This window comes from Castor canadensis, chromosome 3 (genome assembly GCF_047511655.1).
Source record: "Castor canadensis chromosome 3, mCasCan1.hap1v2, whole genome shotgun sequence".
NCBI classification, from domain to species: domain Eukaryota; kingdom Metazoa; phylum Chordata; class Mammalia; order Rodentia; family Castoridae; genus Castor; species Castor canadensis.
Window position 1 is genome coordinate 44,116,946 of NC_133388.1, and position 18,681 is coordinate 44,135,626.

An 18,681-nucleotide genomic window follows, 5' to 3' on the forward strand; every position below is an offset into this window, starting at 1 on the left:
TATATCTGAAAATGCAAGTGGGTCAATGACTTCCCTAACAGGTTATAATCAACCCACACCAGAATATTCTGTGACCTATCTCCACAGACACACTAAGCACTGTGCTTTATTTCCTCCTAATAAAACCCAGTACAACAAGTGCCCTGTGCTCTTCCTGTTCCCACCCTGGGGCAGAACAGTGCTAAATCCGTAGTGGACTGTTGGCTGTATTTTCCTCTGCGATGGACATATATTTTCCTTTTCGTGGACATCCATTCAGTTCCTTTTCAATGCTGCCAGTACACTGCCTCTCCCGTGTTTTGTAAGCATAATTGCTTTTCTCAAATCCTAAGCCATCTCATGGCTCATGTCACGTGACAGTATTGGTTAAAACAAGTAAATGTCAGAGGTGAGTGCCTGAGATGGAAGCTGAAGGTCATGCCCTTGAGCCAACTCCGATGCCTTTGTTGGCCAATGGAATTTTATTCCTGGAATTAGTCTCAAACAGCTCTGGCTGATAGAGCAAGTTCCAATGCTCTCCAGTAACTTCCCAGTGTTAAAGGAAGTTAACTTCTGCCCCCTCCCCCCATGCCCAAGCCATACAAATGACTGCTATCTGGACACCATGCCTAAATGTGGCTATTAGAAAGAAGTGAGTACTGGAGAGGTTTATCTAGAGGTACATGCAACCATGTCCTTTGTTTCCTCCTGACAAAACTTAGGTCAATACCCTCCATTATTCTGGATATACATTAGCTTTGGTATCTAAACTGAACCTGATGATCAACTGGTAGAGATTATGGATCTTTGATAGTTGGCAAGGAAAATGGAAAAAAAAAGTGTATTACTTCTGTTCATAGGAGTTTTTCTAACTTAAAAAGCTCTTCTGACTCACAGATACTAGTTAGCAAATCTCCAAATAGAAAAAAAGTCTCCATGATCATTTTACGAAATCTTTGACATCTTTATCCTTCTAGCTGGAGATGGAGATGAATGAGATGTGGTGTGAGTGCTCATTAAAGAAAATCTTTACCCTGCTGCCTGCAAATAAAACAGGAGGACCTCTATTCTTAGGAAACCTACAATCTAATGAGGGGGAAAGAAGAGAAGAACAATAGCTTTAATAAAAATACATGGTTTTAAAAAATCCCCACCAAATACATAGTCTCTGGGCAGCTCAGCAGTTTTCTCTTATAAGCCAACAGTAGCTGTGATCTGAGACTTAATGGTTCACTTCTGAAAGGTATTGACCCCCCTAGGAGTTTCAGTAGACACTCCATCTCCTCTTATGGGATTACTTTCAGGCTGCATGTCAACCACCCCTCTTATTAAAAGGGTCTTTTGATAACTTTCTTTTGGATTGTCCCCAAAACAGTATTAGAAAAATCAGCTCCAATGACCTGGAGTTGGGTTCTTTGCATTACTTGGGTCCCATTTTTCCTCCTCTTCCTCAGCCTCCTCCCAGCTTACCACCATTTGGCCCCTCCCTTTGACACTCCAACCTCTACTAGATGGTGGGGAGTTAGGAATGGAGAGGGTAACGGTCAAGGCTCCTTGAATGAATCAGCTGCTTGGCTGTAGAAGAGGATCCCAGCATTCAATGTGGTTTCCTCTTTGTGCAAAGAGGCAAGCAGGGATCCTGCAGACAATGCAGGGATGACAAAATCTCGTCAGTTTGATGACAGATAAACCCACACATGTACACACACACTTGAATTTTTGTGATGCTCAGAAACAAAAGCAACCTTACAATCTCCTGTTGATGCCAAGTTTATCATGGTGACTCAGGAGAGCGCAGCAAACTCCTTTCAGCACTTAGCTAAGCGGCCGCCTGTGTGAGCGTGGAGACAAGGGTGTTGACTTCACCTGAGTCAGCATAGAGCCACGGGATTTCTCACAGATGCTGACTCAGCAAGGAGCCTAACCTCTGAGCCGGGTATCACCTTCCAAGCTCTGAGACACGTGAGGACCTCCCCCAAGCCTTCCTTAAAACGGGTAAAACTCAGACAAACCTCAGAAGCTCAACACAAACTATTTTCTTTTGTGTCATGATAATCAGCATTCTGGCATAATTCAGTGTCAGCCTAGGATGGTAACAGGGAAATAACAGCAAACTTGTAGTATTTACTTTAAAGGCAATAAATAAAATGTTAAAATAAAATCTTTAAGGTCAATACCGTGGAAAGTCTATACTTATTCTTTATGCAAATGTGTGTATCTTTGAATATCTTTTTTGTGTTAACTTCTGAGGATATTGCCATTTTTAGTAACTTACTCTCTGAGGTGGGGCTGTCTGGAGATGCATGTGTGAATATTAACAGATATATTTAAACCAAAGATAAGGAGGACAAAAGCCAACTAAGAAAACAGCTCCCCATTGGGTTATTTTTAGTTGTGGGGTTCACTGGCTCATGATTTGGAAATTTATTTTCAGATAGAAGTCCTGGCCTAAAAACTGTGTGTCTCCTAACTACCTACCTCTCCAACCAATGACCGTGCTCCATGGGAAGTGCTCTCATAGGTAAGTCCTTTGAACTCTATCTATGTCTTTATAAGACTTCTGGACAGCCACACACAAAGAACTCAAATATCCACAGCCTTGGGGGTGGCAGAGATGGAGAGAGTAGTGATAAAAGGGATGACAAGAAGGGTAGGTGTAGGAAAGTAATATTGGATTAGGAGTCAGAAGAGGCTGGGGCCTGTCCTGTCAATTCCTCAGTCTCAGAGGGACAGTGGGGAAAGACACTCTGCCTTCTCCACTCTGAACTCAGGGGATTCCCTACCACTATTTCACAGATGAAACACTGACGTCTTTAATACCTATGACTCTACAGTGTGTTACATAAATGGAGCACAAACATTTCTACAGATGTAGAATAATAATGCCTTCTTTTAAAAAAAGTAAGAGAGAAATTCAAAAAGCTTTTTCTTCTGAAGGGGAAAAAAGGCATGCAAAATATCTAATGTACATCAATTCCAGGAACAGTCCTGTTCTTACATTTAAAAAAAATCATAAAATACCAGGAAGTCATGTCAAGATGATGCACAGTGCTGACAGAGGGGCTGTGAGGGTTGCTTTGGAGATCCTGGTTCTTCCTGTCTCTCTGGAGGGATAGGGCTGACCCAACAGGGCAGTAAAGGACCCCATAGGGTCACAAGGGCATCTTGGGGCAGAATCAGCCCAGGAAGACTCTCATCTTCTCTGTTTTCTTTTTTTACTTGCTAAAAATACTTCTTTGGGGGTACACTGAGCTGCTGACTTGGGGGCTGAAGGATACTTCTTGAGAGGACATGGAGACTCTTCAGGGATGTTGAAGAAATGAATGTGCTAAAACCCCTCTGGTTCATTTTATCTACAGCATAAAAATGATCAGGGTGATGTCAGCTCCTAATCCAGAAACCTGAGATGTTTGTTTTGTCTCAAAAGATATAGCTGGGATCCACAGGAGAGCTTTATGTGGTTCACACCATTTGCTCTTTCTGTATATGGTATTATTAAATCATTTCCTTTCATTCATGAAGGCTGGGCTCACTTTTTCTAGACATTTCTATAGAAATGTTTCTTCATCTGCACACACCGGGCTTGTGCAGGAAATTCATTCGTATATTGGTGTTCACATTTTTCTATTTTGTAAAGTTTCAAATGGATGCAGGTAGGGAGGACAGTAAGATGACTCCATGTGCCCAGCACTCAGACTTGGTGTACTGATATGTGCCTAGGCTTGCTTCACCTGTTCTTTCACCCAACTTTGGATTGTTTTAAAAGAAATCCCAGAAATCATTTCACCTGCAAATACTTTTGTCTGTTGAGTCCCTCCTTCTATCATAACCAGAGTGAACTTTAAACATGAAAAACGATTTTGTCACTCTTGCTTGCTTAAAATGCTCCAGACCTGTCTTGGAACTTCAAAGTCCAAACTCCTTCCTCTGTCTACCATGCCCTTCAGCTTCTTGCTGTGTCTTCTCCCTCATCTTCTGCATCCCTCATTGTCCTACCCTTGGCTTGTGATACTCCAGCCACCCTGCCACTGAGTTACTCAAAGGGTGTCTCTTTCTCAGGACCTTTGCATATCTTAAGCCTGACGAATTACTCTTCAGCCTTTACTCTCAGCTTAAAAGTTATCTCAGCATGGTTTCCTCAGACAGCTCAGATCAGCTTAGCTTTGTCTGTCATGCTTCCAAAGCACCTTGCCTTTTTTCCCATCAAATTGTATATGGTTTTGTAAAACTGCTTCTTTTAAACCTCTTTGTCCTCTCCACCCCAACTAGGCTGTAAATTCCACAAGGCAGGAGTCACGTCTACCTTGCTCATCACCAGATCTCCTGCACCTTGCCCAGAAGCTGACAGTAGCATATTGTGGTTGCTACGTATCCATGTACAATACATGAACATTCATTAAATGAACACATAGCTCATTATCTATTTGGCTATTTACACCCTCCCCACGCGTCTGATTTAGATTGAAAGCTCCTGGACAAATAAAGTATCATTCTCCTAGGAATAAAACTCTAGCACAGCCTCGTGTATAATTAAGCACTTAATAAGTGTGATGATGTTACTGGATTGTTCAAGAATAGAATGGGGATAATGACACCTGTAAGTGTGCTGTGAAATTACTGCTCGTAATTTAACGATGCTAATAACTTGCTCTTATGCTGTGCATTCCACTTTGAAAAGGCTTCCATGCATGTTGCCTCATTTGAAGTGGGTACTGGAGCTGCTTGTCCCCACTGCTAACAGAGGTGAAGACTGAGAGCCACTTGTGGAAGTAGACTGAGGACTCATGACTCTAAGGCTAGCATTCTAATATGTCAATCCCTTTGCATCAATGGGACTATAAACTAGGGATTTGGACAAAATGTTTTTGTCCAAAATTTCCAGCTCTGCAATTCTGTGTTTATGTTTCTCATATACACAGAGTTCTATGAAATTAAGAGCAAAGGCAAATGACTACAGTCCAATCCTTGGTACTCAGGACTTCCCTACTGTTTTTAGGACTATGCAAGACACTACCAGTAGATTCAACTATTCATCTCTAGGAACTCTTGAAGTCACCATGATCACAGGATGCCTGACCAGGGGTGGCCATGAAATTTTGAAAAAATCCCTCAAATCTACACTAGGAAAGAAAAACAGTATAATTTGATCTAGCATTGTACAACAAAATAAAAGCCTGCTCAGAGCCCTTAAAAATGCCTAATCTTACCTACTTCTAACATGAATTCATTCCCCAAGCCTTCGTTATGTAGCCAAGGACCATGTGTTCCCACCTTGCCAGCACTACATCTGCTGGAGGCATCCGCTTTAGGATGAATCACACTGCATAACCACTGGCTTATTTCACTGGAAGCAAAACCAGCAGACATGTTGCAGCTTTTCATGTTTATATGATCAGAAACCATTCATTCCTGGCTTCCCAGCTGAATTGACTTCACTGCCCCAGGTCCCATCCTCTTTACTCTTCACCTCTCCCCTGGTCAACATCTACTCCCAGAGTCCACAGTGATCATCTCCAGCCCTCTGTCTTGCATTCCAGAGCCATGTGATCAGCTGCTATCTATACCACTTTCCAGACATCTCCCAGCTCCATCAAAGTTCACATGCTCTAAATTCATCTTTCCTTGTCTCCTACCCTGCACAGGATGCTCCAACAGTATAGAACTAATAACTATGGTTCTTGGAACATATATGCCACTTCCTTCCTCTGAGGCTTTGCATAAATCATTTCCTCTAACTAGAATGTTATTCTCACCCTTGTCTGCACACTGAACCTCATTTGTCCCTTAATGCCCAGTTTAAATGTCATTTCCTTTGTCTTATCCTTTTGTCACCATCCCTGTTCTGGCCTCCAGAGAAAGTTCTCCAAAGATGATTCCTCCTAGGCAGTACTCAAAGTATTCACTTACCTGTTCTCATTCCTACTTGACTATGAGCAACAGAGAAAAACCAGGTCTTTTCACCACTGCATCCCCAGCTCTAGCACAAGCCAAGTAAAGAAAGACACCTAACGAGCATTAACTGAACTAAATTAAGCATGGATTCCAATTGCCTAATACATTGGCACGGAGACTCATGTCAGGTCAATAGATTGATAATTATTTCTGATATTATGGCATTAGTCAAGTGTACGCTCTTTAAATAACAATTTAACTTATTATTATCATAAACATTATGCCTTACTTTATTGAACATTAAATAGGTGAGTGATGAGTGAGTAGTAAGTACACGCACCCTGGTAAATTCCTCTAGTGGCTAATGTTCCTGGTATAATAGGAACGAATGACATCACGGAGTAATTTGGGTGCTAGAAATATGGAACTCTAGGGGTAGGAGATACTTTTTAATGGGAAGTAGAAGAAAAATGGGCAACAATCCAGCTTAGAATCTTAGACTAGGAGTCAGGAAAATCTGGAATCTGATTTCTAGGTTTTTGGAGTTTCTCCCTTTTTTTAGTATAGCACATGGCATACACTGTATGGCATAAATATACATAAACCATGTACACCTTCTCCAGAACTTTTCATCTTCCCAACTACAACTCCACACTCATTAAACACAAATGCCCCATTCTCACCTTCCTCGAGCACCTGACCGGCACCATTTTATTTTCTGTCTCTGTGAATTTGACTATTTGAAGTGGAATCATACACTGTTTGTCCTTTTGTTTTTGGCATATTTCACTTAAAATAATCTCTTCAAGTTTCGTCCATGTTGTATCATGTATCAAAATTTCCTTCCTTTTAAAGGGTGAATAGTATATGGTGTATGGATAAACCATGTTTTGTTTATCCATTCATCCATTGAGAGACATTTGAGATGCTTCCTCCTTTTGGGATTGTAAATAACATTGTTATGAATATGGAGGTACAAGTTTCTGTTGGAGTCTCTGTTTTCAATTCTGTTTGGGTATATACCCAGAAGTAGAATTGCTGGATCATATGGTCATTTTATGTTTAATTCTTTTGAGGAACCACCTACCAAATAATTTTTCACAGTGGTTACACCATTTTCCCTCTGCATCAGCAATGCACAGGGTTCCATGTTATTTGCTTAAGAGATGTGCTGCGTGGCCTCTGGTGAGACACAATTTCTCTGTGCTTCTCATTTTCCTCATCTATAAAATGAGAGAGTAGAATGGACAATCTCTAAGGTTTCTTCCAGCAGTAAAATCATAATCTTGGCCTAATTACCTCAAGATGTGATTACAGCCAGGAAGCTGTCTGGATAGTTTATGAAGTATGAGTTGATACTTAAACCCATCTCCTATTACAGAAATGCAATAATTTTTCCTAGAAAAGGCAAAGAGTTTAGAAATCATTTCATGCATGCAGCTCTCCTAACAGGGGAGTCCACTTCTAGGCATGTGCCCTTTCCTGAGAAATGCATCAAGTACCCTTGCCCCCACACAGTTTGGTACATGATCCACACAGTAGCCCTATAGGACAAATACCCAATAACTTAGGTGAGGAAACTGAGGCATGGCAGAGTGAGCCATTTGCCTAAGGTCACATGGCAGTGGGAAAAAGTCAAAATCTGCTCTTAGACAACTCTGCTCAGAGCAGACAGGCTTTTAACCACCAAATCTGATACCTTTCCCTGTCCGCTGTTTCCCCTCACGTCTTGAGTTTCAGTTGTTTTCCTTGGTCCTATTTCCATTTAAGTGTCTCAGCCGTATGTGAGGTCTAGATCACTGTCCTCAGCTATAGCACTAAGTTTCTTAGTTTTAGGTATAGAGAGTAAAATATACAAAACTGTCCCAAGAATCATCAGTGAATTTTTTTCTAGTAATTTTATCTGACAGTTTTTAAGAGAAATTACTTCAAAAGCATATTCCTTGAAGGGAGTAAGAAACAGTATGCTTATTGTATACCTGTAAGGTTTACATACATTATTTCATTTAACCCCGATGATAAACTTATGGCCTGGATTTTATGACCTCTCCTTAATAATCAGGGACCCTGAGATTGAGAGAGAGAGAGAGAGAGAGACAGAAGCCCACCAACATCACTTAGCCAGGAAGTAACAGCGGTGGGAAGCAGAAGTGGCACCATGGATCCCCAGCTCCTTCCTATCTGGATGACCCCAGAGAGAGCACAGAGTGCCATTTAGGAAAATCACTGCTAGTTAAATGACACATAATGATCTCAGGTGCTGTCATTAGCCATGAGAGCAGCTGGCATTAGAAAGGAAGTAAAGAGATTGGTAGCTTCCCAGAAGAGGACCTGCAGGGAGAGGGAACAATGGAGTATCCACTGATGCTGAGATTCTCTTTAGATAAGGGACAGGAGGCCATTTCTTCTTAGAACCAAGACTGTAGAGGATGTTACTGGATAACACTTGTGCTAGTTACTAGAAGTATTTACTGTATATATACATTGGAGATTCAGCTTTAAGCAATTGGGCTTATTTGTTAAGAAGAAATGGTCTTAATAATTCTTAACCTTGCTTAGCATCTGCTCTAGGTTCTGTAAACCTTGGCTGAAGGGGTGATATCTAGTCTCTTTCAAGAGAACTCTGAAGTATTGGAATGAGGATGTCTCCCAAAAATGTGAAAAAAAAATTAAGAGAAGCAGATATGAGAGATGTCCAATCCAAATTGTGATGTGACCTTCCAGATTTCTATAAGCCTGGATGCAAAAGGTATGAGGTATTTATCAGAGAAGTGCTGATCTAGACTGGTAATCCCTAAAGGGAGAAGAACATCAATGTTTCTTGAGATGCAGACTGACTTTTATTTCCTATCCTCACAGTACACTTCAAGCATAGCGATCTTTATGCAGCAAGGCTAGTGATGGGCATTCCTTTACAGCTTAAAGTAGCATTTTCATTTGATTGTAAATTCTGGGATCACCCTTTCAAGTATCAAATCAGCTGTGGTAATTGGACTGAAATGTGCATCATGAAAAGTCATTTGTATTCTGGGTTGGCCGTTACAGGCCAAGGGGGCTAGCATGCCCTGGGAATCACAAAGAACCAGATTCTGGGTCATGGGCCTTAAGAAAGTAGTAATGCAAAACAAGCCTAAGTTTGCCACATGGGAAGCTGTGTTATCACAGCTTATGTTATCAGGGTTAGCCGTGGCCAGACCAGGTGAATACGTTCCCTTCAGGAAGTTAAGAAATTTCATGGCAAAAGTCCACACAGATAAGTCCTTCCCCATGATTTTTTTATTCATAAAATTATCAAAGCCACACTCTTGGTCTCCTCAGTCAAAAATTTCCACTAATTTATATAAATTGTTCTTATGAAAGCCTACCAGACAGTAGGTAATTGGTAGACTACTCCAAAGTATTTTATTTTTATTTCCACATGAGATTAGTGTTTTGTTTTGTTTTTTTTTAAATTTCAGGAGTATTGGCTCCTGAGCTCCTGAGAATCGAGTTATGTGTTGTGATTCACTCTGGCAATATTTTCCTGAGGAGGACTTCTGTGATTCTTTTTAAGTGACACAGAGAATTTTCAGAGGCAATCTTGCCCAGTACACAGTGACCTGTATACAAGATGTTCTCAAAATGGCAATAATTGTAAGGCTGGAGGTTTCCAAAGAGACAAGTCTTTCAGTAAGACAGCTAACATTTACCAAATTCAGCTTTTTGTTTCAAAGCACTGGAAAGGATATAACTTTTGGAAACTGAAAGAAATACAAATTGAGGACAGTTATCTATGGGATAAAATTCCATAAAATCCCATAGATACTACCCAACAGAGAATAGATTTTCTGCATCTTTCCCTAATGAATAAATTTTTAATTCATTTTTATATCCCTCTGTGTATTATAGGCGATACTACATTATTTTTTAACACAACTAATGTTTTCCAGAACTGACCTAAATTACACAAACTTTGTTATTTTTAACATAAGAGCATCAAATCCATGTTTCTTCCCTCATTTCAAAGTAAGGTAGTGCTTTGACTGCATTAAAAAAAAAAAAAAAAGAATTTCTCACCATGACACATTGTACCAGAATCCTTGGCTTGGCACCTGTCTTGCATAAAAGAATAACATGGAGGCCAAAGAAATCCAAAGATGTTTTAAGAACCTCCTTCTTCCTCTTCTAGCACTAAGGGAAAGTCTCCTTTGTCCTGTTCTTTGGACACTGGCAACAGAAACATAGTTGTTATCAAACAAACTGGGAGTGGAATCCACTAGATCCAACACCTTGGTATGGCCTGACCAAACCTCAAGCCACTTAAACTTAAGCCAGTTTAAATTCAGTAATTAAGAGAAAGAACGGACAAATAGGACTGCATCAAACTTGATTTTTGGCAAACAAAACTACCAACTGATATTGTACTTGGCCCACAAGTAACTGCTGCAGCAGAGAGGAGAAAAGCTGGAGAGAACTCCTTGATTCTTTAGCTCAAAAGACTCAAGCTGGTTTGCAGGAGCTTGGAAGCTGGCTGGATAAGGCAAACTTACAGATTTGAGGATCCCTGTGGCATCTTCATGGAGCCAGGTAGGGTAGATCACTTCATCATTCAGTATGGCCTCAAAGAGGTCATCTTCATTTTCAGCCTCGAAGGGCGCGTGACCACACAGCATCTCGTAGAGCAGCACGCCCATGGCCCACCAATCGACTGCTGGCCCATATAGCATCTCCTGGAGGATCTGAACAGAGGGGTCAGCATGAGAGGTGCCTTGTGCACCTGCTTAACAAAGGTGTTCTTCATAACTAGGGAAAATGATAGGTTAAGAAAAAAGTCTCCCATGCTGGTATGCATGCTTCAGCTGTCTCTATAGAATGGTTTATTTTCACTGTGGTTAACTCAGAGGTGTCTTCTCTTCAACGTGAGCAAACATTAGGACCTCTCAATCTAAGAGGATGGCAGATCTCAAACACAAAGAGCTTTGGAAATACTCTAAGGTGGAAGGAAAGGGAGACAGGGTTTGCTCATTCATATGGGAAAGACTCAAGAGCTTTTCTTTGGAAGTGCTACATCAGGCTGGAATTAAAACACTGAGTGAGTACAGCCAAAGAGGAAAATAGTAATGAGTAGAACACACTTTGTCCTCATTTAGGGTAAAGCCTAAAGCAACTGAAAAATTTACAGTTTTTTTAAACTCCAGTTTTTATTTACATGAACCTTGGACATTTTCAGCCCATTCACTCAATGAGCCATAGAGTCTGGAGGTGTCAGCTTTCAATGCTGTTGTGGCACATAAAAATAGCCCAGGGCATTTGTGGTCAGGGCTAAGTAGAGCTCAGATTTCAAAAGCCACACCAAGTCGGTGCACTCACCTCTGGAGCAATGTAGTCAGGTGTGCCACAGAAGGTGGCTGTGGTGACTCCATTACAAATACCCTCTTTGCACATTCCAAAGTCCGCCAGTTTACAGTGACCCTCGTGGTCCAACAGCACATTGTCCAGCTTCAGATCTCTGAAAGAAAGCAAGTGTAGCATGTGATAGGTTTGCCAGGCCCCAAACCACTCACCTGAGAGAGCAGATTCACAGGATGGGGGATGAGACCACAGTGTAGTCACCAGGGTTTTCTGCACACACTTCAGAAGGAATAAACTTTTGGGGAAAAATATATGTTAGGTCTCAGAAGCTGCTTCAGAGACCCCAAAGATTGGTCCTTACAAATGGGCTAATGTAGGAAAAAATGTAGGCTGTCCTTTAGAAACTGAGGGCAGAGTGAGGCTTTCACATACTTTTTATATCTTTAAGAAATGTACCCCTCCCCTATCTTCCACTCTAGCACCCTTTCTGCCCACCAGAGTTCACTTAGTGATCATGTATGGAGCAAGTGCCATTGTGTGCCAGGAAATGTGACAGACATCAAGAATACAGATATTTGTCCTTAAGAAACTTAAAATATAATGGTGACACAAGTATTTGCTACACTGTATACTCCATGAAGGCAGGTATCAGGTTTGTGGTTGTGCCTCACATTATATACTTAGCCCTCCCCACCCCATCCCCACCGCTCCCCACAGAGAGAGAGAGAGAGAGAGAGAGAGAGAGAGAGAGAGAGAGAGAGAGAAGAGAGAACACCAACTGCTATGTAATATCAGTGGCATAACAGAAGTACAAACCAAGGACTACGAGAAAAATGAGAACAATTAATTCCTTCTAATGCGAGGGCAGAGTGACAACTTTATAGTAGAAGCAGAAATTGAACCAAGTCTGAAAGCATGATTCACAGTTTCCCACTCAGAGAAGGGGGTGTGGGAAGGTCACTGTGGCAGATGGGCAGAACAGGTGCCCAGAGGCAGGCACAGAGGTGTGGATGTGCAGATGGGCTCAGAGAACCACGGATTGGAATGGGGTTGGGGAGTGAGACTGGTATGGGAGCCTGGAGCCATGAAAAATCCAGGGGTGGAGAGGAAAGTGAGGTCCTTCAAACTGCGAAGGCCCCTGAATGCTGTATTTAGATATTAGGCAAAGGAAAAGAAACTCCCTAACTAAGAAAGTAACAGGTTCCCAGTAGATACCCAGGGAGGTGGTAGGAACTGAGCCAGACACTGATCAATGGAGCGGAAAGAAGGGGTCTGAGGAAGGTGAAAGTAAGCAGAGCTTCCAAGAACGAGGACAGTAATGGGGCTTGACAGCCACTAAAATGACCAAGGAGAAGCAGCGGAAAGACGACTCCTGAGTTCTGTCTTAGAGCAGTGGGTTAGTATAGATGTTAATAACAGGAAAATGCAACATAGGAATAAGAACAGGGCTTGTGTAGGTACAGCTTGAGTTCGCAGAAGGCCTAGTAGATTTTGGGGAGCCAGGACAAAGGCACTTTCCACTCCTCTCTCAACCTCTCATTGCAGCATCCACTGGAGGGAAGTGAGTTTCCTATAGACCTGTTTGGTTAAAAGCCCTCCAGGTAGGCAGGAACATGGCTGCACACTGACAAAACTTCTGCAGGTGAAAGGCAGGGCTCTCTTAAAACAGCCTCCCCAGAAAGGCTTCAAGAACCTGGCTCTCCTGTTGCCAGCTATATTCCTCACTGTTACAGAGGGCAGTCTAACTAGGTCAAGAAAGAGTCCTGCAGACAATTGCCAGCCTCCCATGACAGTGAGAGAGGATAAGAACAGCGTCCTGGTCATGTGTGTTGGGAGGGGGGGTGCGGGTAAGGTGGGGAACATCTATGCTTTGCTTTTTAAAGGAACAGTGTGTTCAGAGAAAAACCGCAGGGCCTATCAGTGGGAAGGAACGCTAGGTGACCTGGAGATCTGCCCCAGCTGGAGATCTGCTGTTAACTGCCAGTGAGTGAGGCTGCTCTGGCCTTGGGCCACTTGGTTGGGACTGACAGTGTTCCCCTCCCTGTGGCATCTCCAGTGTCTATTGCTGATGGCTCCCTGAAGTCTCACATTTGCAGTGGGCTGTGTTGGGATCCTCATGGGTCTGAGACTAAAAGGTCATTGGCCTGCTAAGCCCCATGGAAATGGCTGGTCTCTGTCCAGCCTGTACCACATTTTGGTTGAGGGAGGGGAGGACAGGACTGGTGTTACTGGCTCCCACATTGTGTCCCATGAATTAACACAGTCTGGCTCTGCAGGTCTTATCACAGTAGTCACTAGAAAATGCCCAGGAATGAAAAAAACCCCAAATCAAACAAACAAAAAAACGATTTCCAGGAATCCCTGATGTCTGGTGAGCACAGCAGAGCTTTCTTGGCATAGACCTTCCCTCTGTCTTTGGGCTCCCTCTGTAGCAGTCTAGTTGTCTCCTGTGCCAGGAGCATAAGGCCCAGGTGTGCAGAGTACCTGTGTGCACACCTCAGCAAAGCAAACCCTCTCTGCCTCTAAACCAACCTGCTCTCCACGCAGAATCCTCTTTCCCACACAAGCCTGTTTTCGGGTGTGCTGCAATTTGTGGACACTGTTTTCTCACCGCACACACACACACACACACACACACACACACACACACACACACTGTTCAGCCCACAGGAAACTGGACCCACAGGAACACAGTGGGAGATAGGGAGTGAGGATGATGTGGTTATGTCACATGAAGAAGGCCACCACTGGGTATGTGGACTCCTAGTTGTTCCTTCACAGTGGTTTCTGACTCAGAGGGCCCTATTAGCACCTGGTCACCTATGGGACTGATGCCCAATATTAGTGAGGCAGTGACTGGCTAAGGTGAGAGACAGGAGCCTGTGGCCTCAGCAGAGAGCAAGAGCCTGGGATGCTGAGCTTGTGAAGTTGGTTTATCAATACCACATCCCACCTGGCAGTCCAGGCTATGCAGGTCTGAGCCCAGAGAACTCGCACTCACGTTTCTAAAAAAGGTGACTGAGTTTCTGAACTTTCCTGAAGCCGTTATGCCTGTTGAGGACTCGGGAAAGATCTTGGGCAACAGGAACAAGTGCTAACAGAGACCCACAACGGTCTGAAGAGCTGACCTGCGATTGCTCAAGAAAGCTTGTGACTAACATCGCAGGTAAGAGGCTTGATTGCTTATTACTCAGCTGCTGTCATGAGTAGCAGGAATTGTTCAGGGAGAGAAAAGTGCTTTGCAATCAGTTTGTCAGTCACCCATCGCAATTCCCTCAGCACAGAAGTCCTGGAACACAGCTCTCAGGAGACACACCTGAACAGCACAGGGGATATGACTCATCCTGGTCATAAGACGCCAGAGGCCACATAGGCAGGTTAGGCACTTTAAGCCTGACTTTTCAGTCTAATTTTAGGCATTCTCAGAATTGTACAAATCCTGAGGGAAATGCCACCGTGGGTTTCCCACCAGATACTGTCTAATAGGACAAAAATTTCAAATTAGGATCCCAAGAGGATTCAATTAAGAGTATAATAATCCCAGACTATCAATTCTGCCTGAGACCAAATATCTCACATCTCCTCTGTGAAGTCTGTTCTGATGTCCCCAGCCAGACATACTGATGTCAACTCTGCCCTTAAGAGTACCAAGTTCATATCCCTACAATAGCCCTCTCCACTGGCTTCCAGAGGCTCTATTGTGCCTCCATCATGTCTCCCCTTAGCAGGAGCCTTGCCTTACTCCTTCCTAGCTCCAGCTCAGTCCTGGCAGAAGGTTCTGCCCAAAGAGATAACTGGAAGGATTTCAGGTGGATACCAGGGGGCTCCCCTGGCCAACTCAAAGCATGTCTTATTTTTAGGGGCTGGAAGTTCCATAAAATTCACTGGGATCCTTGTTCCAAAGTAATTAAATTCATATAAAGGGGTATGTTTTACCCTTTCAAGACAGATTCCAAAAGGAAAATAGGAAACCTGAAATGGAAGTTCAAATTCTTCTCTTTGGTGAAGCTGGAGAAAGGAAACTGATTTTGAAAGGGGAATCATAGAGCCAAATGGAGCAAGCAGAACCCGTCTCTCCCTCCGTTTATACCCAAATACAAGAGAAGAGAATGGAGAGGGTTAATCAAACAAATCCAAAGCTTATTGAGCCATGTACAGCCACTCTATGGCAAAACCGTACCTTTATTGAAAAAAAAAAAAAGCAAAAACAAAGTTACTCTGTGACTCCCAATTTTAACTTGAAATGTGCAGAGGTCAGATTTTTGACTTTGGAATTCCTCAGCCTTGTATGCCAACATATAACTCAACAGCAAAACTTAACAAGGCTACACAATGAAGATTACAAGTTCATACAGGGCAAAGGCTCAGATCCTAAAATGCCAAAAACACAATTACGAGCTCACCAGTCATTAGCTCACTGAGCACTGATATTTAATAGCTAAAGCTTTTGTCATGCAAGCAAAGAAGGGTAGACAGAGCTATTTTACCCTGAAAGGTACATTGTTCTTGCTGGGTAAGCAAGGTTACTTAACATGCCTATAGTAGTTTCAGAGAGAATTCCCAGGTGGTTGAGGACAAAGAAGAGTCAAAATTGGATTTGTTTCCTCTCTGAGCTGTCCTGAGGGTAGTAAAACAGAATGGGATGAGTCCTTATGCTTCACTACTAGACTCAGTTGCCTCTCCAAAAGAAACAAAGGAAAGTGAATCGAGAGCTGGCTTCTTGAATGACACTGAATCTAGGAGGTTATTCACCTTCAGGAACTATTTTTTGTGTCTTCTTGACACTTTTTGTTGTTGTTGGCATACTGGGGTTTGAACTAAGTGTTTTGTGCTTGCTAGGCAGGCACTCTACTGCTTAAGCTACAACTCCAGCCCTTTTTGCTTTGGTTATTTTTGGAGATAGGGTCTCACTTTTTGACCAGGCCAACCTCCTATTTTACACTTCCCACAATCATTGGGATGACAGGCTTGTGCCACCACTCCCAGCTACCTTTGTGACTTTCATTGAAGAAAATGTCAAATATAGACAGAAGCATAGAGAATAATATAACTGATCACACAGCATCAGCAGTTTTCTGTGCAGGTTCAGTCTTGTTTCACCTGTGCATCTCCTTATTCCCTTCCTGAGCAATCTTTTTTTTTTAAAGATTAGTTCATATCCAAGACATGAACTCATCTCATCTGTATTCTAACAATGATTCTTTAATAAAATACAACTTTATATCAGTTATCATAAAATAGACAGTCGGTATATAATTGTCAGTAAACTGCTTTTTGTGATGTGTGTGTGTGTATGTATGTGTGTGTGTGTGTGTGTGTGTGTGGTGTGTGTGTGTAGGTGTGTGTGTAGGTGTGTAGGCATCCTGAGAACCTAGAAAAAGCTTTTGTGGATAATAATAACAGTGTCACCAGTACCTAATATGTATTAAATGTTTACCAAATGCTAAGTGTTTTATACATACTATCTTAGTTTTACTTAAAATAACCCTTTGAATTAGGCTGTATCCCAAGATCATATAGCTAGCTATGGGTAAAGTCAGAGTTTGAATTTAGTTCTGTTCACTTCCGAGGCTTGGGCTTGTAACACCTCCTTCTGTGTGACAGTGTTACTGGCCCATCCTCATGGTAGACTATTTTCTGAGAGGTTATTGAAACAAGAACCATCTGAGAGAATTGGTCAATATCCTAGATGACAAAAGGAATGCTTTCTGTACATCACTGTGAAATGCATCATCAGAATTCTGCAAAACTACCTTTCCCTCCTTTGGCAGGTGCACGGCAAAGAAGTTCTGTGGATTTTGTGCATCCTTGAGGGTGTAGAAATAAGTGAATGTATAGCAAATATTTCTTTAGTGTCCAAATATTCAGAAAATAATTTGCTACCGTCTTCTAAGGAGAAGGGGGTGGCATGTGGATAATTGTTAAGAGGTGGCATTTGTCAAGAGAATGCATTTAGATTATGATCTTAATTTCAAAACAAAGCTAGTTAGGGCTGGCTTTGTTTGGAGTGTCAGGATTTATACTTGAAAAAATTTAAAGCAAGACGCTTGTACTAAATTGGTAAAAGAATTTTGAAAAGTCAATGAAATAGTAAAAGTCTAAAATGTAGGTCCAGTGGAACACAGAATAGAGGACTTGGATATGAATCTACACAAGTATACCCACCACATTTTTGACAAAGCTGCCAAAAATATATGATGGAGAAAAGACAGCCTCTTCAACAAATGTTGCTGGGAAAAGTGGTTATCCGTCTCTAAGAAACTAAAACTAGATCTATGTCTATCACCCTGTACTAATAGCAACTCAAAATGGACCAAGGACCTTAATATCAGACCCAAAACTCTGAAGTTACTACAGGAAGGGGCAGGAAACACTCTGGAAGTAATAGGTACAGGCAAGGACTTCCTCAATAGAACCCCAGCAGCTCAGCAACTAAGAGAAAGAATGGACAAATGGGACGTCATAAAATTAAAAAGCTTCTGCACAAAAAAAGAAATGGTCTCTAAACTGAAGAGACTTCCCACAGAGTGGGAGAAAATATTTGCCAGCTATACATCAGACAAAGTGCTGATAACCAGAATATACAGGAAACTTAAGAAACTAAACTCTCCCCAAATCAATGAACTAATAAAGAAATGGGCAACTGAACTAAACAGAACTTTCTCAAAAGAAGAAATTCAAATGGGCAAAAAACACATGAAAAAATGCTTACCATCTCTAGCCATAAAGGAAATGCAAATCAAAACCACACGAAGATTCCACCTCACCCTTGTTAGAATAGCCATCATCAAAAACATCAACAACAACAAGTGTTGGCAAGGATGTGGGGAAAAAGGAACCCTCATACACTGCTGGTGGGAATGCAAGCTGGTGCAACCAATCTGGAAAAAAATTTGGAGGCTTCTTAAAAATCTAAACATAGATCTACCATATGATCCAGCAATACCACTCCTGGGGATATACCCAAAGGTACGCAACACAGGTTACTCCAAAGGCATCTGCACACCCATGTTTACTGCAGCACTATTTACAATACCCAAGTTGTGGAAACAACCAAGATGCCCCACTACTGACGAATGGATTAAGAAAATGTGGTATCTATACACAATGGAATTTTATGCAGTCATGAAAAAGAATGAAATTTTATCATTTGCAGGTAAATGGATGGAACTAGAGAACATCATTCTGAGTGAGGTTAGCCTGGCCCAAAAGACCAAAAATCGTATGTTCTCCCTCATATGCGGACATTAGATCAAGGGCCAACACAACAAGGGGATTGGACTTTGAGCACATGATAAAAGCGAGAGCACACAAGGGAGGGGTGAGGATAGGTAAGACACCCAAAAAACTAGATAGCATTTGTTGCCCTCAACACAGAGAAACTAAAGAAGATACTTTAAAGCAACTGAGGCCAATAGAAGGGGACCAGGAACTAGAGAAAAGGTTAGTTTGAGAAGAATTAACCTAGAAGGTAACACA

General features: G+C 42.1%; 1 protein-coding gene across 1 annotated transcript in view; it reads right to left on the bottom strand.

The window, feature by feature from the left end:
- The window catches only part of Prkch (protein kinase C eta), a 203,073-nt gene that overhangs the window by 11,012 nt on the left and 173,380 nt on the right, over positions 1-18,681 (bottom strand). The window contains exons 11-12 of the mRNA XM_074067844.1: positions 11,221-11,359; positions 10,401-10,589 (exon numbers count right to left, since the gene is read on the bottom strand). Of these exons, the coding sequence (XP_073923945.1) occupies positions 10,401-10,589; positions 11,221-11,359 (328 nt within the window). The remainder of the gene's footprint in view (positions 1-10,400; positions 10,590-11,220; positions 11,360-18,681) is intronic.